This window comes from Gopherus evgoodei, chromosome 18 (assembly GCF_007399415.2).
Source record: "Gopherus evgoodei ecotype Sinaloan lineage chromosome 18, rGopEvg1_v1.p, whole genome shotgun sequence".
Taxonomy (NCBI): Eukaryota; Metazoa; Chordata; order Testudines; family Testudinidae; genus Gopherus; species Gopherus evgoodei.
In genome coordinates this window covers 6,499,179-6,526,260 of record NC_044339.1, presented here as the reverse complement: position 1 = coordinate 6,526,260, position 27,082 = coordinate 6,499,179, and the positions used below count along the sequence as shown (strand labels likewise).

General features: G+C 49.1%; 1 protein-coding gene across 7 annotated transcripts in view; it reads right to left on the bottom strand.

Moving 5' to 3' along the window:
• ARHGEF10L (Rho guanine nucleotide exchange factor 10 like) overlaps positions 1-24,484 on the bottom strand; it is a 167,760-nt gene extending 143,276 nt beyond the window's left edge. For 4 of the 7 annotated variants that reach the window (XM_030537192.1, XM_030537193.1, XM_030537194.1 and 1 more), the window contains exon 1: positions 24,206-24,484. In XM_030537192.1, the coding sequence (XP_030393052.1) occupies positions 24,206-24,377 (172 nt within the window). In that variant the 5' untranslated portion in view covers positions 24,378-24,484. The remainder of the gene's footprint in view (positions 1-24,205) is intronic. The other 3 variants (XM_030537196.1, XM_030537207.1, XM_030537208.1) reach the window with 1 other exon arrangement.
• Between the last annotated feature and the right edge of the window lie 2,598 nt (positions 24,485-27,082).

Genomic DNA, 27,082 nt, shown 5'->3' with positions numbered 1-27,082 from the left:
TTGGAGTGCCTTCATTAAAGCGCTCCAGTGATGTGCCAGTACAGCTGCACCAATGCAGTTTTTTAAGTGTAGACTTGCCCTTAATTAATGCAGCATAAATAAAGCGGTGCAAACCTTGGGCAGACAGGGCTGGGTTCCAATGCTGCTGGGCTTGTCCAGATGAAGGGTCAGCATGCAGCAAGCTGGGGTGTTAATCAAAGCAGGCAGATCACAGCACTCCAGGGAACCTTTAGTACGGGGCAGCAGAGCGCACGCAGGCAGTTAGCACACGGCAGGTCACTGCAGGGTAGGCTGACGCACCGGCATGCCGCGCACTGACAGATCAGCTAGACCAGTGTTTCTCAATGACCGGTCTGTGGACTGGCGCCGACCCCAGAGATCTCCCTCACACAGTTTAGGAAGGCAGCAAGCTGGTCCCTGGTATCAAAAAGGTTGAGAAACACTGGCCTGGGCGAGCCCAGTCAGCAACGCAGCGGTCGCTAGTTGGGTTAGTTTGCTCGTTCCCAGACCAAACTTGCATTTTCTGTGGCGTGAGGTGGGCATCGCATGAGCTGCCAGAACTAAACAATCAGCTCAGCTTAGACAGGGCCCGATCCAAAGGCCTTTGATGGCAATGGGAAGACTCTGACTGACTTCAATAGGCTTTGGAGAAGGTCCAGACTCTTCCACTGTTTAAACCAACCAGGGAAAACTCAGGGGAGCCCCACGCCTGCCTGTCCGACTGTGTCACTGGCCAGGGGAGGAGAGCAGGAATGCCGACCAGAAACAGAGCCAGACACACACCGGCCAGTGAAAAGACGGACTGTGGAAGATCATGTCTAGCAAACCCAGTGGAACGTCTGGAGACAAATAACACAAGGAGCGAACCCAGGGGTGCAGAGGAGCTGACAGCTGTAGATTCAGTCCCCTCAGCCTTCAAGAAAGGGACCTTTCAATGCACCAATCAATCACAAGGCCACTGCAGGAAGTGTGGTCCAGAGGTTAGCTATTTGAGCCAATGAAAAACTGGCTTTGATGTCCAAGACAGAGGGTTGCTTGTGTGTGGAAGTAACTCATGACAGAAGAGGGGGGATTGCTGAAGCGTCTCAAACCACTTGGAATAAAAGAATGGCTGCCTCAGATTTCCGTGCAAGCTTTCTTGGGGTCTAAATAGCTGGCTTCACTTTTTCTTGTCATTCTCAGCAACTTTTGCCACCCCTCTGCACGTCTGATGCAGGCAACAGGGAGTTGGTAACAGGACCCCATGCTGGATATTTTTTTATTGCGCCAGTCTGTAAAGTACCCTGGGGCTATATAAATAAATGCATATTTCATTATTACTGTAAATAACCAAAAGGCACAAAAATAAACATGTCTGGCCTATCCTAGATGAAAAATAAGACAGGATTCTCCATTACCTGGGCAAAAAAATCCATTTGTTTCTTTCCTGCAAGACTGAAACTCAATAACTTCAACCCAGTTTGGGACGCTCTCGAAAACTAATCCTGCAAACAGATGCTTTCTCAGTAGCGCTTTTGCAAAGAGCCTGTTTTCTGCACAAACACATTAACAGTGATTTATTAGGAAGGAGAAGCCAGGGATATTTTCTCTCTCTAAACTCCGCTCCCTAGCCCTAGAGTTGGGAGTAACTTCCCAGCCAAGGAGTGTGTATTCACTCCTCTTCTGGATACTTGTATCTGCTTTACATTATCATTTGCTATCTATGTTATAAACACACCATTTCCCTGCACGATTTTCGCAGAGGCTCACCCCTTTAAATGAATCAATGAAGAGGGTTCTCACTTCCAACGTATGACTGAATTTTATGCTTGTCAATGCAGGCTCACTGGACTATGGTAAATCCATGAATGTGCAGACCTTCCTGGAATAAACTGCTCCAAAAATCTAGGCTCCTCCCATCTGAGCTAAAGGAGAATCTTCACTAGCAGCAGTACAGAGGCTATGACACTCAGTTGAGCACGTCTGATTCGAACCAGTAGGGGGCAAAGATACCTCAGTAAGTCCATTGCTATATACTGTGTGCAATGCTCTATCCTCCCAGATTCAGGTACCTGATTCCCTACATTCAATGGGCAAGTCTTTCCAAATGAGACTGAAGAAGATCTCCTAACATGACGTGGAAAGACGCAAGCACCAGGAGGCCTCCACCTGTTCTAATGCCAACTACAGCAACGAACCACCAAAATACACCTCAAGCCCATCAAGATCATCTTGCCCCCGACTAATGACAGAGCAACATGTTCACATTCCCAGGGGAAACCCATCGCTGTGCCCAGCTCCGAGTTCTAAGGAGGGCTTGAGTAGGACTTAGTACAATGATCCCTCTGCTGGCGGATCACAACCTAAATGCTCTGCGTGGCTGGCAGCAAGAGAGGGGCGAAAGGGTCCCAGAAAAGGCCATAGGAAGATACATTTGGGAGACTTAAAGTTTATCTCAGCAAACAAATTTCTTCGCTGGTTTTCTAATTCCCTGCATTTTGACTTTTCCCCCTTCCAACGAAAACAAACAGCCCTGTTCATTGGACAGCAAAGTAACTGGAGCAACAAATACACAAATAAATACATTCTCAAGGCTTAGAATAAAAGACAGGATCAGCCAGACGGATTTCAGCAGGCTATCGGAGATGGGGAAGGCAGCTACTGCTTTGACGGCCAACATATGCTCCATCAGAGGCTGATTTCTCCTATAGCCAGTTCTTTTACCACCTGGTTCGTGCAAGCGAGCGCATTACAGAGGGGAATTAATGAGCTCGTTCTCCCTCTCTGAAATGACGGGTGAAGATACCTAATTACTACGGGGGGAGATATCTGGTTGCTATACGGCGAGTGCATTAATGCAGACTCGAAACAGCGAGAACAGTAGCAGCTGTGCAGAGTTGTACTGCACTTATGCCTCTGCAAACCATGCCTTATGCCAAATGGTTTTCCTGCAGGACATGGGGAAGGGATCTGTCCCCTCGCCTTTGTATAACAGGGTGCACAAGGTGGCAAATAACAGTTTCGTGAAAATGTCGCAACGTATAAGGGAGAATAGATGCAGAGAAACAGGATAGTGAGATGAAAAACAGGCCTGATTCCTCATTAATTGGCTTGCCCAGGCTCCCATCGCGCCAGGCGCTGTACAAATAGAGAACTAAAAGTCCCTGCCTCAAAGAGCTTTCAATCTAAGTTGGGGCAGTCACTTATACTAGTGAAAAGGGGCTGTTAAATGCTACCCTTGTGATTTTGTCTCATTGTCCCTTGTAGTTCCCTGTCTGTCTGTATAGACCTGTTTTCTCTCGTCTCTTACTTAGACGGCAAGCTCTCTGAGGCAGAGACTGTCTTTTTGTTCTGTTTGTACAGCACCTAGCGCCACAGGGGCCCGGTCCATGACTAGGGCGCTACAGCAGGACAAATAAATAATAATAGTTTTACACCCAGCGGGCTCTGGTCGCACGTCATTTGGGAAAAACAACGAGGAGTCCTTGTGGCACCTTTGAGACTAACACATTTATTTAGGCATAACCTTTCGTGGGCTAGAACCCACTTCATCAGATGCATGGAGTGGAAAACACAGTAGGGAGATATAAATACACAGCACATGAAAAGATAGGAGTTGCCTTACCAAGTGACGGGGTCAGTGCTAACGAGCCAATTCAATTAAGGTGGAAGTGGGCTGTTCTCAACAGTTGGCAAGAAGGGGTGGAAATCACTTTTGTAGTGCTATGTGGCCAATGCAATCAAGGTGGCCCATTTCAAACAGTTGACCAGAAGGAGTGAGTATCAGCAGGGGGAATTAGTTTTTGTAGTGACCCATTCACTCCCAGACTTTATTCAGGCCTAATTTGATGGTGTCCAGTTTGCAAATTAATTCCAGTTCTGCAGTTTCTCGTTGGAGTCTGTTTTTGAAATTTTTTTGTTGAAGAATTGCCACTTTTCAGTCTGCTATTGAGTGTCCAGGGAGATTGAAGTGCTCTCCGACTGGTTTTTTAATGTTATAATTCTTGATGTCAGATTTGTGTCTTTTTATTTATTTATTTATTGCATAGAGACTGTCCGGTTTGGCCAATGCACCCAGAAGAGGGGCACTGCTGGCACATGATGGCATAGATCACGTTGGTAGATGTGCAGGTGAACGAGCCCAATGGCGTGGCTGATGTGGTTAGGTCCTATGATGATGCTCCTTGAATAGATATGCGGACAGAGTTGGCACCAGGGTTTACCCTGATTACACTGGCCTCATTAGCACTACAAAAGTGATTTCCACCCCTTCTTGCCAACTGTTGAGAATAGCCCACTTCCACCTTAACTGAATTGGCTCGTTAGCACTGACCCCCTGCTTGGTAAGGCAACTCCCATCTTTTCATGTGCTGTGTATTTATACCTCTCTACTGTATTTTCCACTCCATGCATCTGATGAAGTGGGTTTTAGCCCATGAAAGGTTATGCCCAAATAAATGTGTTAGTCTCTAAGGTGCCACAAGGACTCCTCGTTGTTTTTGCTCATAGAGACTAACACAGCTACCACTCTGAAACCTGATACCATTTGGGGTCTTTCTCTTAAAGTCCCAGCCCCTGGAAGCATGTGATCAAGTGAGCATCTCAACTTTCCTTTTAAAAAAGTTTCCAGCCCTCACGGTGGCAGGAAAAGGTTACCAATGGGACCTGAATCAAAGGGGAAAGATGCCCTGTTGGAAAGCTCACCTAACCAGAGAGAGCATCTCAAATAAGCTTACAACCAGGCTACTCCCCAGGTCTGCCAATAGCCTTGGGTTTGTGAGGCATCTGACAATGCAGGGCGATTATCCCAGACTGAAGAGGCTACAGCAGGGGTCTCAAAGTCCCGGGTGGGCCATCTGCAGCCCGAGAACCTCTCCACTGCACCCGCGGAGGAGAGACGCAGGCAGACATGCTGCCGGCAATCTCAACTACAAGGTGCCACCCCCCACAGCTCCCATTGGCTGGGGGAGCGGGACAGAGATACTAGTTGCCGGGCAGAGTCAGCCTTAGAGGCAGCATCACTTTTTTCCACAATGAAAACAAGTCAAAAATACCGAACACAACTCTCTCTGATGCACACCTTGCTGCAATCCTGAAGGTTTCAACTGCTCGGCCACTGAGGCCAAACATCACCAAACTGACAGAACTGAAGCATTGCCAGGTAGCTGGCCAACTAAAAACTCTCTGGCAGGCCAAGAACTGTGTAAAGTTGTATGACAGTTTTATTATTTCTAAGAAATTTGAAATAAAAAATACAATATAAACATTTTCTCTTCTGAACACCGTCTTCAGTGACATTATTGGCCCACTGGGAGGATTTGAGGACTGGCACTGGCCCTAAGGTAAACTGAGTTTGGGATCCCTGGGCTACAGTGTTAGAAATGGTGAGATAGGATGGGTTTGTAGCTAAGGCACCAACTTCCACAGACTGCTTGGGCAACCAAGCCCTGTTCATAAAGTGGGCACAATAATCCTTGTCTTCCTTGACTATTCAGACTGTGCCGGGCAGGGTTTCTCTCTCACCACACAATGGGGCCCCCACCCTGGCTGGGGCCACCACGTAGTAACACAGTACAGCTGAGCTGTGATATGGGGGACTTTTTAGTGCAGCCCAGCGAATGCCCTTTTGAAAAGACATTTTCTCCCTAGCAAGTAAAGGGAGAAAAATTAAAAACGAGGAAAGTTGGAGCATCTGCTGCACCTTGCCAGCCCCCGTGATTTAATACTCGTCCAGGAGCAAGCTGGCAAATCTTCTTTATTCGTTTATTTTTAGCCCGATGCTTGATTGACAGCTTCCAGGTGTTAGAACTGCAGCCAGTGTGCTCTGCTGCCATCCTCTGTTACTTTTCTTGCTCGCTGATAATCATGAAGGCCAATGTCATCTGCCTGGGTCTCTCTAGCAAGGCTCCTATGTTAACTCTACTTGCTCCAGGGCCTTGGTCCCCTCCACTTCCCTTGAAGGCTGGGCCTTCCCAAGCAATGGATTCCACACCAGGCATTCAGCCTGCAGGGTACCAGGGGATGACTCTTTGCAGCGTGACATAGCAGAAGTCGAACTACAAACAGATTCCTTGCACCACAAGCAGATAGAAGATCAGACGTTTCAGCCCGAGCTGCCCTTAAAGATGAAGATGAAATAAAGAAAACTAGACTATTTCCGCGACTGTGTTACGTCACAATACGGCACGTCGCTAGCAGCCGTGTATATTGTGCACGGCTGCGGTCCTGAAAGAATGTCGAAATAATAAAAATATAAAAATGGAAAAAGAAAAAACTTCAATGAAATTTCAAATTTTCCACACATTTTCCAAAACCCAAATTTTTCGGAATTTCTATTTCGCGGCAAATGTCCCAATGTCGAAATTTCCCGTGAAACAGGAATTCTGAGTTTCCGTCAGCTCTACTAGAGACCATCCTCGCACAGAACCCCACTGTTCATCACAGCCTCTTCTCCAGGGCTCTGCCCAGTCCAAGGTTCAGTTCCTGGAGCAACTGGGTTTCCATCACTGCCCTTGGGACACTGCTGTGCTGCACAGGGCACCGTCACAATCTGAAAGTATTTTGGAACCAACCTCAAAGTCTACGTCTCAGTTTCATTCTTGTGTCCCAGTTGCAGCATTTAAAGCCCCCTAAAATGGCCCTTTCCATCATGGGAGCTTACAAAGGACTGCGGAAACTTCATATGGGAAATGACTATGTAGGCAGGAGTATGGCAGAAAGGGATCTGGGGGTCAGAGTGGATCACAAGCTAAATATGAATCAACAGTGAAACACTGTTGCAAAAAAAACGAACATCATTCTGGGATGTATTAACAGGAGTGTTGTAAGCAAGGCACGAGACGTAATTCTTCCGCTCTACTCTGCGCTGATTAGGCCTCAACTGGAGTCTTGTGTCCGGTTCTGGGCGCCACATTTCAGGGAAGATGGGGACAAATTGGAGAAAGTCCAGAGAAGAGCAACAAAAATGATTAAAGGTCTAGAAAACATGACCTAGGAGGGAAGACTGAAAAAATTGGGTTTGTTTAGTCTGGAGAAGAGAAGACTGAGAGGGGACTTGAGAACAGTTTCAAGTACATAAAAGGCTGTTACGAGGAGGAGGGAGAAAAATTGTTCTTGTTAATCTCTGAGGCTAGGACAAGAAGCAATGGGCTTAAATTGCAGCAAGGGCAGTTTAGGTTGGACATTAGGAAAAACTTCTTGTCAGAGTGGTTGAGCACAGGAATAAATTGTCTAGAGAAGTTGTGGAATTTCCATCATTGGAGATTTTTAAGAGCAGGTTAGACGAACACCTGTCAGGGATGGTCTAGATAATACTTAGTCCTGCCTTGAGTGCAGGGGACTGGACTAGATGACCTCTCGAGGTCCCTTCCAGTCCTACCATTCTATGATATCACCCAGCAACCTCTCCCAGACAGCACTGCTGATCTCCAAAGGCAACACTGTTCAATATTTCTCCTGGGGAACTCAGTGGCCAGGAAGCAGGGTCTGCTGGGAAAGGAGGTGGAAAATGGATGGGATTCCATTATCATTTGACGAGGAAGAAGAGGCATAAGGATGAGGTGGGTTGGGCTCCTTGGGCCACTTTAATCAAGTTACAGAGCCCTGCTTCACGATAAGACAAGCCAGCCAGCAGGGCTGTCATAATTTTACTGCCACGCTTATCCTCATGGTGTCTAGCTGCCCATCCTGAGCTGCATTTTTAGGAATACAGAGCACCTGCTACGCCCGCTGAAGCCCAGGGGATTTGCAGCTGCTCAGCACCTCTGAAACCCAACCCAACGGCACTTCCGTCGGGCACCCAAGAACTGAGATGCTCAAAATGGAGTCATCGACTTTAAACCCAGGAGGGACAATGAGATTCTCTATCTAGTCAGAGCTCCTGCACCTCAGAGGCCACCAACACCACCTGGCCACCCCCCACCAAGCCTCACAATCAGAATTAGACCCACGTATTTCAGCCCTTCGGAAACTAAAGGGTTGTGTGCCACAGACAGAGAACACCAGTGTCTGAAGCCCCCGCAGTGGCAGGGAACAGAGTAGGTGAGATATACCCAGATAACTCTGGCAAGCGACCTATGCCTCACACAGCAGAAGAAGGCAAGAAAACTCCCAGGTCCTGCCTGACCCCACATATGGTAATCAGTTAGACCCTGAGCATGTGAGCCAGAACCAGCAAGCCAAGGATCCAAGGGAGAATTCTCCATGCCACTTCAGAGCACCAGCCCACCCCATCCACTCTTATCTCGAGCCGTGACCACAGGAGACAACAGCAACAACGAAAACTGAATATAGTGGTGGGGAGAGGGGATTGCCTTCCTGACCCCTGCAGGTGAAGTCCTAGAGCATGAGATTGGAAATTTTGGAACGTTTTGACATCCTCTTCAACTAGGGTGACCAGATGTCCCGTTTTTAAAAGGGACAGGGTGGGGGGTAATAGGTGCACCTATTACCCCCCAGGTCAGCATTAAGACTGCGATTAGAACTCTTAAGTTTCCCGCCTCTGGAGGCCATGCTCCGGTGACTGGACAACACCGCATCCCACGCTGTCTCCAAAGTTATGCAATATTAATCAAGAACGCTGTTTTAAAAAGGCAGGGTTCCAGGTTCCCACGGTCCGACTGTTTATTTTAAATCTTATTTATTACCACAAAACCCCCATTAAAATCTGCCCTCCGGCTGGCTTTCCTGTTGGCGCTTGCTGTCTAATCCCTCCAAATTACAACCAGTGCCACTTGCGTCTTTCAAAGCACCTTCTCATGCACTTGAATGGTCTTTAAAGAGAGACACCCTAGAGTATTTAAAGGAGACTTTCAAGAAGGAAAAAACAATAAAATGGGTTTGTGCACTTTTCTGTTTCTGTTGTGAACACACCTGGAAAAAACTTTATTTTATTTGATTGTGTTAAGGTCTTTTCTTTCTTCTCATTGTTTTACAAGAGAAATTCATGTATTACCTGCCCGGGAAAAGTCTATGATTAGCAGGACAGTCCTGGGTGTTTTGTCACACAGGGCAGAAAACAGTCCCGATACCCCCTAAAAGGCCAAGCAAAAAACCAAACCAAAACAAAGCCAATGTAGCGCCCCCCGAATGTTGATCTGATGCTCCCGGAAGTCACTGCCCAGGTCAACTACCCTCATTACTCACCCCTAAGGCTGACCTGGATGTTTCGTGAAGACCTTAAGCTGGGCTATGCTGGGTTCTGGGGCAGCACGTGTGCCTACGTGCGAGGAGGCTGCATTTGAGCAGCTCTGTTAGCACAAGTCCTCAGTGTAAATGCATTGCACTAGTGTAAAGACAAGGTCTGCATTAAATTGCCAGCGTAAGTGACAGTGGTGTCGTTTGTTAACATAAGAGGGTTGTCCCAATGTCCCTAGTCTAGCCAACGCGAAATGAAAACAGCACGTTATGGACATTGAGGACGGAAGAGATTTTTAATCAGGCAGCTTAAAACTCTTTGATTGTTATTTTTGCCACCACCTATTAAACTACAATAACTGATACACATTTGGGATAAAAGGGTCTTCGTTAATCATTCAATAGCTCACCCATTCAAGTGAGGTGGCAGAGTTCAAAGTACAAATCCTTCAAGACTTTTTTCTCCAGCAAAACGAAAGGAGACCAGGCTAGACATCACTGAGATTTTGAAGGCTGAAATGAAAACCCCTCTTTTGCTCTCTATTATACAGATGCAAAATACAGATGCACAACCTAATTTTTTTAAAATCCTTTGCAATTCAGCTTTCATGCCCTAGATTCGACCTCCTGTATGTTGTCATTGTTCTAACATTGGGGGAGCGAAGTGGGGACTTCTCCCAATTCTAGAGAGATGGGAATGAATCACAAAATTCCAGTCTGGATTTTGATTATTCCTCCTACCCCAAATTCAGGAGGGATGCTTGGATCCATTCAGGCCTATCACACAGGTAGGAGACAGTTGTAAAAGTCGGATGTAGATTCTCTGAATCCCCTCAAAGAATTGAGAGCATTTGGATCTAGGGATATCCAGAGGAAAGATGGCCTTGGGGTTAAGGCACTGGTCTGGTTCTCAAGAGATCCAGGTTCAATTGCTGGCTCTGCTACAGCCTTCCTGTGTGACCATGGGCAAGTCACTTACAGGCCAGATTGTCAAAAGAGCTCACTGCACTGGATGCAGAATGAAAATCTGGTGCTGAAAATGGCAGCTGTTGGATGCTGATCTCTTTTGGAAACCTGACCCTGCCTTTCTGTGTGCCTCAGTTTCCCATATTAGACATTGGGTTACTAGCACTTCCTCACCCCACAATGGGATGTAGAGACAAATACAAGATGTCTGCGAGATGCTCAGATTCCATAGCAATGGGAGGCAGGTAAGCAGGCAGATTTCTGATTCGGAAGAATCAGCCTTTAAATTTCACCAAGAAATAAACTGTCATTTATCCAGGACATGGCCAAAAACCTAAACAAGTTAACATCACAGTTACACATTCCTAGCCCCATCAGCTCCAATTGTGCTGTACCCACAAGGAACAAAACTGAATCCTGTCGGCCTTTGCTCCATTAGAAACACAAAAGACCGGATCCTCCGCTGATGCCACTCAGCACAGCGCCATTGACTTCAGTGGGGCAACACTGGTTTACACCACATCTGGGGTCAGGAAGGAATTTCCCCCCAGGTCAGATTGGCAGAGACCTTGGAGGGGGAAGAGGGGAGGGGAGGTTCGCTTCCTCTGTAGCATGGGGCACAGGTCACTTCCAGGTGAGTTCTCTGAAACTTGAAGTCTTTAACTCATGATTTGAGGACTCCAGTAACTCAGGCAGAGGTAGGGGTCTATTACAGGAGTGGGTGGGTGAGGTACTGTGGCCTGGGATGTGCAGAAGGTCAGACTAGATGACCACAATGGTCCCTTCCGGCCTTCAAAGTCTATGAGATGCAGCCTCCTAGCACATGTGTAGTTTAAGAAAACTGATTTCAGATACTGAGCCCTATATATTTTCAGTTCTCTGTCCAGAGCCAGCATCTCCCCATATCAACACGCAAGTGCTGATCTTAGGAAGGGGATGTGGCTAATGCCAGGGTTTAGATAGCAACGCCCATATGGACTGCTGATCCATCCCCGCTTTCCAGCATCCATGGGCTGAAGTAAACATCCCTGGTGAAAGAGATAAGGACCTTTTTCCTTCCAGAGAAACCCAACAACAATAAACCCATGCTGTGCTCACCTCAGCTGGAGCTTCCTGATTCAAGGGCCAGCATCCAGAAACACAAGTGTGAACCCTACTGATCTAGGGGGAGGTTTGGGTGGGTTTGAAGTTTCTAGTTAAAATTCTGGCCTCTGAAAAGTTTTGTTTCAGGAGAAAAGATGCTTTGTTTCCTGCTTCCTACTTCCTCTGGGAGATCAAAGACTGAGAATGAGCAAAAAAGGCTCTGATGTGGGGAGGGAACCCTTAGCTCTAGCCTATGGATGGGAGAAATTGCACAGGGAAATTTACAAGGTTGCCGGGAGATCTGTCACGTAATAAACATGAGCTAGACATACAGGAACAGGACCTGAATGACAGCCGTCCTGGCATGCAGAGGCTCCTGATGAAACTAGAGGATAAACATATAATTACCATTACACAAGCCAAGTGGGAAAATACGTAGTTGCTGCAAATGCATCACATTGTGCAAATTGAAGTGAGCAAAGCAGTCACATCCTGGAGGAAGTACAGGTGTCATTTCAACTGAACCTGGAAACAACAGTGCCACCTGGACTGAGGACATTTTCTGGAGTGCAGCACAGAAGCAGCACCCAGGGGCACAGTGCTACACAGGGTGAACTCACACATGCATGGGTGGTGGCCCGGAGATTCATTTAAGCACTGCCACCCATTCTGCAAAGAGCTGCTTTGAGCAGAAGAAATGAGACTAGGTAGAACCACCATGCCTTCGTCTGTGCATAAGGAAAGGGCATCCAGGACATTTAGGAATAAGACCCTGAACTGAAATGTCAGCTCTGAAGACGTGCAGAAGCAAGGAGTGGATGGAGGCTGAATTCTACAGCTGAATCCAAAGCTCAGGGCATTTTGAACTTGGTGTTCAGACTCCATCCAACATGGAGAGAAGTCTGAGCTGCAAATTTGGATCCAAAGCTTGGGTGTCAGCTCAGAACCACTTGTGTCTAAAAGAAACCTCCCAAAGCTCTCTGTTAGCCGAACCCGGGGAGGGAGGAGAGATACTGATGAGGCAGGTTGTAAATGAAACAGCCAACAGAGACAGAAACGGTGCTAGTATTTTCAGAGGAAAAAGGTACCAGAGGCTATTTCTTTCTAAACCCTTCATCAATCCCTCCCCTCAGCCAATGCAGATTATTTCAGCATTTTACCCAGTCCAGTTTAAAGTGTCCCAAATGACCTGATTCTGCCTTTCTCCTTGAGATGCTGCTCCCCAGCCCCAATCCTGCAAACACTTATGCACGTTCTTCACTTTTTCAGGGGAAGTCGTTCCATGCAGGGAGGCCTCGTTCACTGCTTTATATATCTACTACTTTTAGAGGAAAGCAGTTGTGACTCCGTGCGTGCTGACGGGATTGGGGCCAACGGGGCGTTTTCTGCGTGTTCACTACAATGTGTCTTTGCTCAGTTTCCTCCCATAAGCCCTGGTCACACCCTTCGGCCACCTAAACATTTGCACCTTTCAGCTCTCCTTGGACACTGATGCTAACCTCCCCACTAGCCCTTGTTTAGCCAAGCTGCACATTTGCAGGCCACTTCCTCTTTCCTCATAAATTATATTAAAAAGAAAAAATTTGCAAGCTTTCAGACACAGCCTCAGCAACTACGAGGATACTGCACTTGGAATCCCTGCCACAGCAATCACAGGCCAGTGAGCCACGGTGTTCCAGTCATTCATTTAGAATACGGACCGCGCTTGGCTTCATTGCAGTGCCATTCAAATGCAAAACTCCCCTGCACTGAGAAAGACCCCAGTCCAAACAACACGTTTAGAATCTAAAAGGCACTTTTCAGCCAGAATGGCAGAACCCACTGCACTCAACTGGACAAGATCTGGCAATGTAGCAGGACACAAAATTCATGTCTTTGGTTTATGGGGAACTTCTTAGAACAAGGCACTGAGACTTGATAGTGAGGTCTAGAAACTATGGCCCTGATCTGACATGTGATCAGTCCCATCACACTGATGTCAAGTGGTCAGACTCACACACTTGAAGGAAGGACATGCTTAAGCACTTTGCTGGATTGGGGCCCAGGAGCGGTGCCGATGATGCATGCGCTGCATGGGTATTAGCACTGCACTCCCTGAATGCCCAGTTCCTCCTGTCCCAGCATGCAGCAGCGCAATGTAAAACCTGGAGTGGATTGCTCCCCTGTCTACCTCCACGTCTTGTCTTATGTTTAGTTTGGAAGTTCTCTGAGGCCAGAACTGTCTTTTTGGGTGGATTTGTATAGTGCTTAGCACAAGGAGGTCTTGGGCCATGCTTGTGGTAACACAACTAAGAATCGTCATAATCTAGACCGGCACAGTCTAGTTTTTTGCCTTGTTCCAAAGACCAGGTCAGCAAATAGAAATACCAATCCCAAGACAACCAACAAGTATGAATAAACCAGTTCCATCAGTAAAATGGGACCTGTCCTGATCTTTCACTTGAAACTTACATAGAACCTTAACTTTGAGGTTCACTAAGGTGGAGTTAGGTCACATACACACCCATTTTCATGTGCTTCTGCACCTCCTTGCATTAACCAGGATTTAAAACCAGAGGCGGTGAAACACCAGAGGGAAAACTGCTATTTCTGAGCAATCTGGGCCTGAAGGTCAGAAGCGGGGAGGATCTTGAAATCTCACAAAGGAGTCTGTTCTCTTGAGATTTTCAGCCTGATTTTTTGAAACCAAAGAGGAAGTCGTATGTCTAGTCGAAATAGACTGATTAGATATGCTTAGCTGAACCTGAATGTTTAGTTGTTTAGCCAAAACCACCGATTGTTCTTTGAAAATTCATCATCATTACAGGTGTGCTGGAGATACGCGAGACGTAATGGGCTTAGTCTGCAGCAAAGGAGATTTAGGTGAGATTCTCAATTTACTGGGTAATTTGAAACCCCAAGTAGCCCAAATACAGGACTAAGTGCAGTAGAACCTCAGAGTTACAAACACCAGAGTTACAAACTGGCCAGTCAACCACACACCATGGAGAACCAGAAGTGCACAATCAGGCAGCAGCAGAGACAAAAAACAGCAAATACAGTATAGTGCTGTGTTAAACGTAAACTACGAAAAAAATAAAGGGAACATTTCAAAAAAAAGATTTGGCAAGGTAAGCAAACTGTTTCTGTGCTTCTTTTATTCGAATTAAGAGGGTTAAAAGCTGCATTTTTCTTCTGCCTAGTAAACTTTTGAAAGACTCGCCATAACGTTTTGTTCAGAGTTACGAACATTTCAGAGTTTCGAACAACCTTCATTCGTAACTTGAAGGTTCTACCATTGATGATAGGGAGGGCCGGGTAGAGTTCTACTGGCTGGCATAGTGTGGTGAATGGATTAAATATAGCACCCAGTCATTAGGCAAATCACTGCTTGTCTAGCCCCACTGCTTCTCTACCTATCATCCCTCTTTTGTTATCAAGAGGTTGATTCTCTCCTCCGACCAGCCCATGCCAGCCTCCATCAACAACTTGTTAAATGTTGTGCTTTCTCCCAGGCTGCCCCTCACCCTTAGGAAGCATTTCCCGTAAGCATTGGCAAAGCTACCTCTGTCCTTCAGCTCCCGCCTTAAAATTCTCCTTTGCCGCAATGTTTTCAAAAAACTTGGCAATGGTTTGTTCAGCTGCGGGTCTACTGCAAGCACCGCCTATCCTGCTAACCGTACTGTCTCACTGTTTCTTTGGGCTCCCCCGTCTGCCTGCATCCACCTGTCATCCCTTGATACATACTTAGATTGTCAGCTCCCTGGACAGGGAACCATCTCTTTGTTCTGTGTTTGTATAGGACCTAGCACCATGGGTCCTGGTCCATGACAAGAGCTCCTAGACGCTACCTCAACAGAAGGACATCAGCAGAGCTCAGCCCTTAGGATCTTCGGCACCAGAGCACTTGTGCTAGAGGAGTTAACTTCATAAGCTAGGAGCAGTAGTAGGCAGTTATTCACTATTTCAATCAGCCACTAGAGGGGGACACAACATTCAGTCAACCTGTGGGACTCTTTGCCAGAGGATGTTGTGAAGGCCAAAGCTATACCAGGGTTCAAAAAAGAACTAGATAAGTTCATGGAGGATAGGTCCACCAATGGCTATTAGCCAGGATGGGTAGGAATGGCGTCCCTAGCCTCTGTTTGTCAGAAGATGGGAATGGGCGACAGGGGATGGATCACTTGATGATTCCCTGTTCTGTTCATTCCCTCTGGGGCAGCTGGCATTGGCCACTGTCAGTAGACAGGATACTGGGATAGATGGACCTTTGGTCTGACCCAGTCTGGCCGTTCTTATGCTCTTATGATACACTGTACATGTGACAAGCGAGCTACAGAGCAAGGGAGCAAAAATGTGACCAGAAGAGAGTGAAAAGAAATGGGGACTTGGTAAGGCAGGGAGATAGACAGGGAGACTGCTCCAGACAGCAGGAGAGGCAGGGAAGAAGGCTCTTGCACCAATAGCGCTCAGACGGGAAAGGAGCAAGGGAGGAGGCCTTGAGAAAGGCACAGTTCACAAGGAGTGTGTTCTTCCAGCAGTCATCTCCTTCTTTCTGTAGGACCAGATTCTGCCACCCCATGCTGAAGCAAAGCAGAACCTCGCCCCACTGACTCACAGGGCCAGACTGTCTCCTTTCCTTACACTATGTCCCTTGCTCAATCCCTGGAAATGACTGACGCTGTTTGCCAAGCAGGGAAAGGAGGCAGAATCTGTCCCAATGGAGTGAGGTGCATAGTAAGGCACCGCTCAGCATGGGGCAGAATGGAGCCCTGAGTGAATTCAACCAGGAGGGAGACCAGGATCTGTCCCCACCGTGGATCTCACTAACAACGCCCAGGATCAAGCTGAGTTATCACTGCTGGCAAGTTTCTGAAGCGGCTCCCCTGCCTGGCTGCCTGCAACATGGTGCTGTGACAATAGCCGATTAGAGCACCTCCTGCCAGCCACGAGGAGGCAGTACAGACTCAGATCAGGATGACGGCAGAAAAAGTGGGCTGGCAGAGGTGGGAGGATTCCTTAGATGGTAAAGCAATAGAGCGTGATAGCTTTCTAAAGCCAGGAGGCACCATTGTCACCACCTAGTCGGAGTTCCTGCACAACTCCGGCCAAAGAACCTCACCCACTAATCCCTGCATGAAGTCCATAACTTCTGGATGAGCTATAGGAGACCTCTGAGAAAGACACCCACCCACTCTTGGTTTAAAGACTCCGTAGAGCAAGTGAGAGCAACTGGGCAGAGAGGAAAGAAAGAGAATCAGAAGCAGCCCCCTCTCCTTAACATCTGCACAGCCTGCCTATGGGCCATTGAGCCTTTCTAGGGGGGATGGGGCTACAGCTGCTCCCAATCGCCCTAACCACCCCAGAGAAATTTCATCCTGCATTTGCCACAAAACTAGTTTGTTGTCTCAGGCCTTTTCCAGAAGCAGCAGCGGATCAAATCCCCAGCACAGCCTGTTGTTTTTCACCATCCATTACCCGCATGATTGAAGCTGCACAGCAGCCAAAGCCAAGAAAATAGTTGTGACATTAAGCAAACGTTGGACAGCCTGACCGAGCCAGCCATTCCACAGTGCAGTCCCTAGTAACCACCATCAGCTCGGAAAACAAAGTGAAAAGGGGGTAGAAAAATTCTTGGGTTTCACTCGCCAGCCAAGTCAAAAACACATGACCTTTAAAGTTTGATAGGAAGCTAAACAAAAGGCCATAGAAAGGTAGAGACAGCTAATGGACACCAATATTTACACATTGGTTTCATTGCTTATGAGGTCACATTTCCCTCAAGCTTCCAGGTCTGCGTATCCCCTGGTGAAATCTGCCCCTGCTCTATTCTAAATCTGTTGTTACACCACCCTCATCCCCATAATATCTGAGTGCCTTCCAAGACTGCATTGAGCAACAGGACTACCCATCTGTCACTTGTTGTTTGTTCTCTCCTTTCCCCAAGGGGAGAAAGGTGTGGAGTGGCGTGTCCTGTTTGGGTAGGGGCGGGTTGACTGTTATCTGTTACATACAGCCCTTGCTGTGTATTTGTAATAGAGAAGGAAAGGTCGGAGAAGTCTGCCTTGCACGTGGAACGGAAAGCGGTGAGGTTTGTGATAGTCCCAAGTTCTTGGGGAGTTCATAGTGGTGCACAGAGCCTAGCAACAAGAAATTTCATACAATCTCACACACACACACACACACACACACACACACACACACACACACACACACACACACACACACACACACACGCTGGAGTTCAGGTGCAAAACTTGGATGCACGCCCCTTTTGTGCCTGTGACTCAGGTCAGTGCACTATCCTAGTGCATGCACACACAAATACCGCGCGAGGCACATGGGTGTGCACGCACTGGTACAAACACAGACAGCTGTATGCACAGCCTCGGCGGCCAGGGTTTAAAATCCAGCCCCTGGCATCTAAGCCCATCGACCGCAGATAAACAGAACAAACGTGGAGCCGTGGTGAGCCTTTCGCAGTTGAACCTCAGATTGGAAATGCACTTTTCTCCCAGGCCATAAACATGCTCTTGCTCACAAAGGAAAGAAAAGGCTCCTACCGTGTTCTAAGTGACACTCAAAGCACAACTTGATTATGCCATCTAGATCATGCTGCCTATCAGAGGATCTCAGACTTTCTGAACTCCAGGGCTTCTTCCTGAGTTGGGGTGGGAGGAGTGTGTCACATACATTGGGATAAAAACACAAGGCATAATCCACATCCCTGCCAAAGCCTTCACCGATCACTAGGCGGTTGCAAACCCCAGCTTGGAAACCTGTCTTACATGGTACAGCCCCACAGTCTGAGGCAGAACCTGAATGGCACGAAGGCCTTGCACAGAGGGGAATTCCGCCCCCCGTGAATACAAACACAGGCTTGGCCGAACTCCGAGCCCACCACCGTCAACTGTTGATTCCAACGGGAAAGAGGGCAAGGCCAACGCTGAGCGTGCATGCAAACCCCACCCTGAACTCCCGCTGAAAACAGGAAGCCTTCGGTCTTGATTTTGAAAGCTATTGCGGGAGCCAGACACAGTGTTGCATGGGTCACCAATATAAAAACTCTGCCTACGCACCCTCAGTCCTGACCGACAGCACCTCCTGTCATTCTAGTCCTGGGCTTCCCCCGAGCTGTGCCAATCGGACAAGACTATGGGAGGGTTTTGTGGCATGGGTAAATCACTCAATCTCTCTGCGCCTGGAGACTAATAACACTCCTCCTTCCCACCCTTTGTCTATGTAGACTGGAGGCTCTTCCAGGCAGGGACCATCTCTCACTATGGGCTAGGCACTGTATGTAAACATTGGGACCCCACTCTCACATGGAGAGTGTTGATGCACCTATACCACTGCCAGTAAAGCTACTTTCCCCGGCTTTCTGCGTTAAAAGCTCTTCTGGGTGAACCTGCCTTGGTGGGGCAAAACCCATCGGAGATCAGCTGGGCTCGCACCTAAACAGGACTTGCAGATCCTGCATCTACAGGCTCAAATTGACAGGGCGGAAATCTGCCCTGCAATATGGAGGCACAGTGGAGTGGGGATAGGAGGGGAGGGAGTCGTTGCTGGAGCACACAGGAGCTGACGATTCACCCAGAATCCCTTTTGGAAGCTCCTGGGGTGCATGTCATGGATCGGCGGGTGCTGCACCCAGCATAGTTCCACCATGCAAAGCCCTTTCACTCAGCATTTGTGCAGGTACCACAGTGGGATGCAGAGCCAGACACGCCACAGGACTCACATGCATCCTCTTAACTCCTGCCCTCAGGGCACGTGCCCATCCCCTTTTCCCCCAGCCCCGAGGTGATCCAAAGCTCCCAGAAACTAATTAAAAGGCTCGCCCTCGGCTGTGGATCGGGCCCTAAACCCCCGATGGCTTCTGCCACCATCAGGTCCCGAGATACACTCATTCAGCTGATGAGCTGATCACAGTTGTCTCTGCCTGGCTACTTGCCTTGGATTGATTATCCAGTCCTCAGGGATTCCCCCTGAGCAGATGGCTCTGCTCCAGAGTGCCCACCTTGTCTCTGCTGTTCCCCTTGTGTTCAGCTTTTTTCTTTGTAAGGCACTTCCTCTGCAGGAGAGACACAGGCTAATGTTGGCCAGTCTGTCCCCCACTCGGTACCTGGCAATCTGACTGTTTAAAAAGCAGGGTCCTCATTAGAAATAAGGGCCTGACTCCTCTCCATTCCTTTACTGCCCTCACGCTTCGATATTATGTGATTGTTTCTTAAAGTGCTACCATCAAAAGTACTCCTGGCCATTTCAAAACAGTTTTGGGGGGTTTCGTTGCAATAAATCTTTGGAAGCTTGAAATGTAAAACCTGTTTCATCCCCTCCACATGGGTTTTCCTCTCTTATATAGACACTCTACCGGGTTGTTATTGTAGGGTGCTTATTTATTTTGATTCATAAAAATTCTACAAAGGGCATCTCTAGCCATATGCGCTAGGGTCCAGACCCTCAAAGGTATGTAGGCCCCTAACTTCCATTGAAACTATTTGAAATCAGAGGAAGTTAGGAAACTAAATACCTTTGAGGCTCTGACCCGTGTGCCTAAATTCATTAATTTATGATAACCGACCACAAATCCCTCTCCAGTAATTCCCTGCACTTACAATTCCCCGCTCACCCTATTTTCAGAGGCCCATGAGAAAATATTTACCTTGGCCCATATCCTGAAAGGCACCAGATTTTGCACTGTTTTAGCTTGCACGTGCTCACTTCAGTCCACCGATCTATTACTGTCACATTGCTCGTCACAAATGCAGGCCTGGTGAGTAATTTTTAAAAATAATAGTGCAGCATTTTTTCCAAAACACTTTGCATGTTCAATGGGCTGTGGATCCAGCGCTGTGTGACTTTGGAGTGGGAAATCAGCCCTGGCAGAGTGGGCTGGCACAAGGTCTATGAATCTGGCCGTTCCCGTTTAAGCCCTCAAAACAGGGTTTTATTTGTGGCTGGGCGTTGCGCTGGCTGTGCGGGGCTGAATTTCACCTTTGGTGAACAGATGTAAGTTACAGCCACAGCAGATAGGTCCAGAGTTTGACCCATGCACTTTGATAAGGCTTCTTTAGCACTGCAAGATGTTTAGAAGCCAGTTTGATCTTTCCCCCACCCTCCTTCCCCCAGTGGCATTAATTTGGTTAACTTTGTAAGCAACATTAAAAGGATCCAATACAGAGCGAGATCTCAGAGGTGTTTCAATATCAACCAGGTCCCGTGGCTGGACGTTGAAACTAGACAAATTCAGACTAGAAATAAGGTGTAATTTTTTTAACAGCAAGGGCAATAAGCCATTGGAACAATTTACCAAGGCTTGGGGTGGAATCTCCATCACTGGAAACTTTTAAATCAAGACTGGATGTTTTTCGAAGAGCTCTGCTGTAGTTCAAACAGAGATTATTTCAGAAAAGATCTACGGCCTGTTACGCAGGAGGTCAGATAAATGATCCCAGTGATTCATTCTGACTTTATAATCTATGAAAAAGCACCAGTATCTTAAACCATGTTTGCAGCTGGTTCCAGCAACAACTTTAAGTGTTTTTAATCTCATCTTCCTGCTGTATTAAATCATGCTAAACTCCAACCAACAAGTGAGCAGTTATGGAGCAGCATAGGCAGATCTCGGGGCAGGATGCTATTAATACGTAACTGGATGTTGTGAAAGTAGAGTGTATTATATCATAAAAGGAAAATGAATTAAAGAAATGCTGTCAAGTATCAGAGGGGTAGCATTGTTAGTCTGGATCTGTAAAAGCAGCAAAGAGTCCTGTGGCACCTTATAGACTGAGGCCATGTCTAGATCTAAAATTTTGCAGCGCTGGTTGTTACAGCTGTATTAGTACAGCTGTATAGGGCCAGCGCTGCAGAGTGGCCACACTTACAGCAACCAGCGCTGCAAGTGGTGTTAGATGTGGCCACACTGCAGCGCTGTTGGGCGGCTTCAATGGGGGTTCGGGGAACGAGAGAGCAAACCGGGAAAGGAGACCAGCTTCGCTGCGGTTTGCTCTCGCGTTCCCCGAACCACCCAGCAAACCGCAGGGAAGGAGACCTGCTTGTTCGGGGAACGCGAGAGCAAACCGGGAAAGGAGACCAGCTTCGCTGCGGTTTGCTCTCGCGTTCCCCGAACCACCCTGCAAACAGCAGGGAAGGAGACCTGCTTGCTCGGGGGTTCGGGGAACGAGAGAGCAAACCGGGAAAGGAGACCAGCTTCGCCGCGGTTTGCTCTCGCGTTCCCCGAACCACCCTGCAAACCGCAGGGAAGGAGACCTGCTTGTTCGGGGAACGCGAGAGCAAACCAGGAAAGGAGACCAGCTTCGCCGCGGTTTGCTCTCGCGTTCCCGGAACCACCCAGCAAACCTCAGGGAAGGAGACCTGCTTGCTCGGGGTTCGGGGAACGCGAGAGCAAGCCGGGGAAGGAGACCAGCTTGATTACCAGAGGCTTCCTCAGGTATGCTGGGATACCTGCTTATTCCACGGAGGTCAAGAAAAGCGCTGGTAAGTGTCTATACTTGATTACCAGCGCTGGATCACCAGCGCTGGATCCTCTACACCCGAGACAAAACGGGAGTACGGCCAGCGCTGCAAACAGGGAGTTGCAGCGCTGGTGGTGCCCTGCAGATGTGTACACCTCCTAAGTTGCAGCGCTGTAACTCCCTCACCAGCGCTGCAACTTTCTGATGTAGACAAGCCCTAACAGACATTTTGGAGCATGAGCTTTCGTGGATGAATACCCACTTCGTCAGATGCATGTCTGACTCTTTGCTGCTTTTAAAGAAATGCTGTATGTTCCTTTTAAGCAGGAATGAGGAATGTTGAGATAAAGTTGTCAGGAAAAGGAACATTAAGGTATTGAACAAAGGTCCACTTAAACTAATGGTGGAACATTAACAGGAGATTGGTAAGAGTTCATGGAGGATAGGTCCACCAATGGCTATTAGCCAGGATGGGTAGGAATGGCGTCCTAGTCTCTGTTTGTCAGAAGCTGGGAATGGGCGACAGGGGATGGATCACTTGGTGATTACCTGTTCTGTTCATTCCCTCTGGGGCAGCTGGCATTGGCCACTGTCAGAAGACAGGACATTGAGCTAGATGGACCTTTGGTCTGACCCAGTCTGGCCGTTCTTATGCTCTTATGATACACTATACATGTGACAAGCGAGCTACAGAGCAAGGGAGCAAAAATGTGACCAGAAGAGAGTGAAAAGAAATGGGGAGTTGGCAAGGCAGGGAGATAGACAGGGAGACTGCTCCAGACAGCAGGAGATACAGGGAAGAAGGCTCTTGCACCAGCAGCGCTCAGACGGGAAAGGGCGAAGTGAGGAGGCCTTGAGAAAGGGCCAGTTCACAAGGAGCGTGTTCTTCCAGCAGTCATCTTCTTCTTTCTCTAGGGCCAGATTCTGCTACCCCATGCTGAAGCAAAGCAGAACCTCGCCCCACTGACTTCACAGGGCCAGACTGTCTCCTTTTCTTACACTGTGTCCAGCTCGAGTAACCGAGAGTGCCAAGCAGGGAAATAACCCACTTCCTTCCCTGACAAACCGAAGGACGCACCCCACTCATGTACTTATTCACCACACCAGGGGTTCTCAAACTGGGGGTTGAGACCCCTTAGGGGGTCGCGAGGTTATTACCTGGGGGGTCGCAAGCTCTCAGCCTCCACCCGACTCCGCTTTGCCTCCAGCATTTATAATGGTGTTAAATATATTAAAAAGTGTTTTAATGTATAAGGGGACATCGCACTGAGAGGCTTGCTGTGTGAAAGGGGTCACCAGTACAAAATCTGAGAGCCACTGTGCTACACTGATCCTGATTTGGACTCTTAATACATTCCAAGGGTGGCATCCCAAGCCCACTTATCCACTGACGCTTTAAAAACTCCCGCACCCCAATCTGGGTTGATGCTGGTTATGTGATATGTCTGTATCTTGTAACGGATCCCTTGTGAACCTTGTAACTGATCCCTGTAATCCCTCATAACTCGAGCCTGACCCAGATGTACAGCACCTTCCCTCTTAACTTGTGTTTATTTCATTTTAAACATTAATAAAAATTTTAGACCTTAATTCCTGTACATTTAGAAGCATAAATTCGACCACGATAAGGCACCTCTATCCTGTGCTAGGGACGGTACCGATTTCACTATTGCATTTAAAAACAATCAGTCCCCTCACTGACGTAGTTAACGCAGTACAAAACCTGTGCATAGACCAGACCTTAGTGGTAAGTGGCCTCTTGTTGGCAGGCTCCGCAGAAAGGCCAAGGGCACACCAGGGCATGGAAACTGAACTCCCTCTGAGCCCTACAGGTGAGCTCTCTGGGATAAGGTTGAGGCCCGCGGATGGATTAGCACGGAAAAGCTTCCACACGTTCTGGCTGTAGAGCAGATCCTGCCTGGGCAAACGCTCCTTTTCCAGAGCAGCTGACCTGGCACTGTCTATCAGTATTCAAAGGACACGAAAACTTTCAGAGACTGTGATAAAAAATTATCGCTATTTTTCTGAGCCTTCCCCTTTCCTTCTACAACCTCAGTGTTTGCAACATTTTAATTAACCACCCCCGGGGAGGATCTGCCAGGCCCTCCTTACCACCACCGCTTGGCCGGGAGTTTGGCCCACAATAACAGGAAAGAGGCGACTTAACCCTAAAAAGATGCAACCATCCATGCAGCCATCCCCCTTCGTCCCCCCTCCCCTGCCCTGGGACAGGCCTTATTCCACCCAGCAGGGCTAGGAGCTAGTTATCCACTGCAGCCCTGCCAGGGCCAGCCGTTTGTGCTGACCTGGGGAAAGGTTACATTTCCCCGGCCTTTGTGTCTGGATTCCCAGCGTGGGGCAGTAGGGCGGTCACAGCATCGCCCCCCCAAATCCTGCAGCTGAGCAGGATTTTCAAACCAGAGGCTGGGCTCTGGGGGCCATTCCTTAGCTGGAGGAGCAGCTGGTCGAGCTGTCTGTTTTCTTGGGGGCGGGGGGGTCTAGTGGCCATACATGCAATCGACATTGCCACATCTAACCCAGGCTGGGCTGGAAAAAAGCAGGAGGGAATCGGAGCCGTCACTTACCCCAGTTACACACCAGCCTTTGTTGTGATGTTAGACAGCAGCAGGCTGCAGCAGCAGCCCCCCGTGCTCCGATTGACAAGGCAGAGCGCTCCTTGCACACGCACACACACTCGTGTGTCTCCTCTAAGTCTCTCCTCCCCCTGCCAGCTCCCAAAGGCCGGGGGGGTCTCATCCACTCGCAGCTTTCCCAGCCCCGCTTCAGTCCGTGCACGGAACCCGGCCAAGCTGCGGGTCTCCCCCTGCCACCGTCCCGCCACCTCTGCCTCCGCTCCCGGCCGATCCCCGGGCTGCTCCCCGAGCCAGGAGCCTTCCCCGGCAGCCAATGGCAGCGCGCTGCGGCCCGCCCCCGTCTGCGGGGCCGCTTGGCTCCCGGCCCCGGCCGGCGCGATGAATATTCAGGAGCAGCGGCAGGCGGGGGCGGCCCGCGTCAGAGGCCCCCGGCTGGGAAGTGGCTCGTTCCCGCTTTGCACCGGAGCGACTCCGGTGTCACTCCTGATTTACACCGGCAGGATCAGGCCCCCTGCCCGTGCAGTGTCTCTGCTCCATGGGCTCCCCAGCTGACCCCAGCACCCAGCTAGCTGAGGGTGACCAGGTGTCCCGATTTTATAGGGACAGTTCTGCTATTTGGGATGTTCCCCCACCCCACCCCCTGTCTCGATTTTTCACACTTTCTATGTGGTCACCCTACCTAGCTGTGCCTGGCATAGGGCCTAATCTGGGCGGCCTGCACCCATGGGCCAAATTCTCCCACTGCATCCCAGGGCAACTGATTTTTAGACCCTCTTTGTGTTAAATTCGGAGGCGCGGCGGGTTCAGAACACAGTCGCAGCGGGTGGACACTGGCCTGGGTGGATGGCTTCGAGCTGGCCGCCTGTTAGACACCCCCATGGGCACACACACCCCCTCGCCCCCACTTCAGGGCCTGTTCACCCGTGTCAGGTTGTCCTGGTGAGAAAAAGATTGTACAGCTCCCAACAGCCAGTTCCCACCCAGCTCTACCACTGCCCCTCAATCCTAGGGTTGCCAGTTTTGGTTGGACATATTCCTGGAGACTCCTTGTAATCTTTAATGAAATTTAATCTTTAATTCCTGGAGACTCCTGGCCAATGCTGGAGGGTTGGCAATCCTACTCAGTCCTACCCACAGCAGCCCCTGCTACCCCAGCCCCACGCTCCCCACACGCAGCTCTGCCAATGCTCCTCAGTCCTGACCCACAGCCCCTGCTACTCCAGCCCCACGCTCCCTACCCACAGCTCTGCCAATGCTCCTCAATCCTAACCCGCAGCCCCTGCTACCCCCGCCCCACGCTCCCCACACACAGATCTGCCAATGCTCCTCAGTCCTGACCCACAGCCCCTGCTATCCCAGCCTCATGCTCCCCACACGCAGCTCTGCCAATGCTCCTCAATCCTAACCCGCAGCCCCTGCTATCCCAGCCCCATGCTCCCCACACGCAGCTCTGCCAATGCTCCTCAATCCTAACCCGCACCCCCTGCTACCCCAGCCCCACGCTCCCCACATGCAGCTCTGCTAATGCTCCTCAGTCCTGTCCTAGTTTTTCTCTGTCCTGGTGTCTTCTGTTACTCAAGTCCTGGGCCCCCTACAGCTCTGACGTTGCCACTCACAGTCCTGACCTGCAAAGCCTCCCCTCCACCGGAAACTCCCACACACTATTCTAGCCCTGGAGTTTTCCTACAAGGGATAACAGATTTGGAGAGAGGTGATTGGGGCTTAGGCCTGGAAGAAGAGGGGAAAGTTTGGCCGAAGGGGTGGGCAGATCCATTTATTATCTTTATTAAGCTCTTGAGAGCCTGGCGCCCTAGAAGCAACAGTCTACGTGGGAATTAATGAATGAAAGGAAACGGGCATTTTTATAATAAAATAACATTTTCCATTTTTATAGTGTGTGGAAGGAACAAAACGGTTTCAGTCCCTATTAACCACCATCGCACTGAAACGCAGGCAGCAGCCAGCTTGTAAGGCACATTGAACAGCACTGTCCAGGGGGTAATTGTAGGGCCACCAGGGGAGTGGGGGCTAAGTGGGGCAATTTGCCCTGGGCCCCACAGGGGCACTGCGAGCCCTGGCCCGGCAGTCCAGGTCTTCGGCTGTATTACGGCGGCAGGGGGCCCTTCAGTGCTGCCGAAGACCCGGACTGCCACCAGGTGAGTACAAGCTCCCCTGCTTTTCCCCAGGCCCCCTGAGTCCTCTGAGCAGCCCTGGGAAACTGTGGCCAAGCAGACAGTGGAAAACCTCTCCTTTAACAAAACACACCCTGGGAACCTTAGCTAAGACAGAATCATGGCTTTTAAGGGCGCAGCCCGAGGCCCCACACATCAGGTAGGAACCTACATATCCACCTTTGAAGGAAGCAATATCTTCCACAAGGATTTAGAAAGCCTTGTAACCAGGGCCGGCTCCAGGGGTTTTGCCGCCCCAAGAAACCAAAAAAAAAAAAAAAGCCACGGTCATAATCTGCGGCAATTCAGCGGGAGATCCTTCGCTCCGAGTGGGAGTGAGGGACCCTCCGCCAAATTGCCGCCGAATAGCTGGACGAACCGCCCCACTCCGGAATGGCCGCCCCAAGCACCTGCTTGCTAAGCTGGTGCCTGGAGCCGGCCCTGCTTGTAACACTTGTAAAGTTTGCGGATGATACCAAGCTGGGGGGGGTTGTAAGTGCTTTGGAGGATAGGATTAAAATTCAAAATGATCTGGAGAAACTGGAGAAATGGTCAGGAGTAAATAGGATGAAATCCAATAGGGACAAATGCAAAGTGCTCCACTTAGGAAGGAAACATCAGTTGCAAACATACACAAGGGGGAAATGACTGACTAGGAAAGAGCACTGCAGAAAGGGACCTGGGGGATCATAGTGGA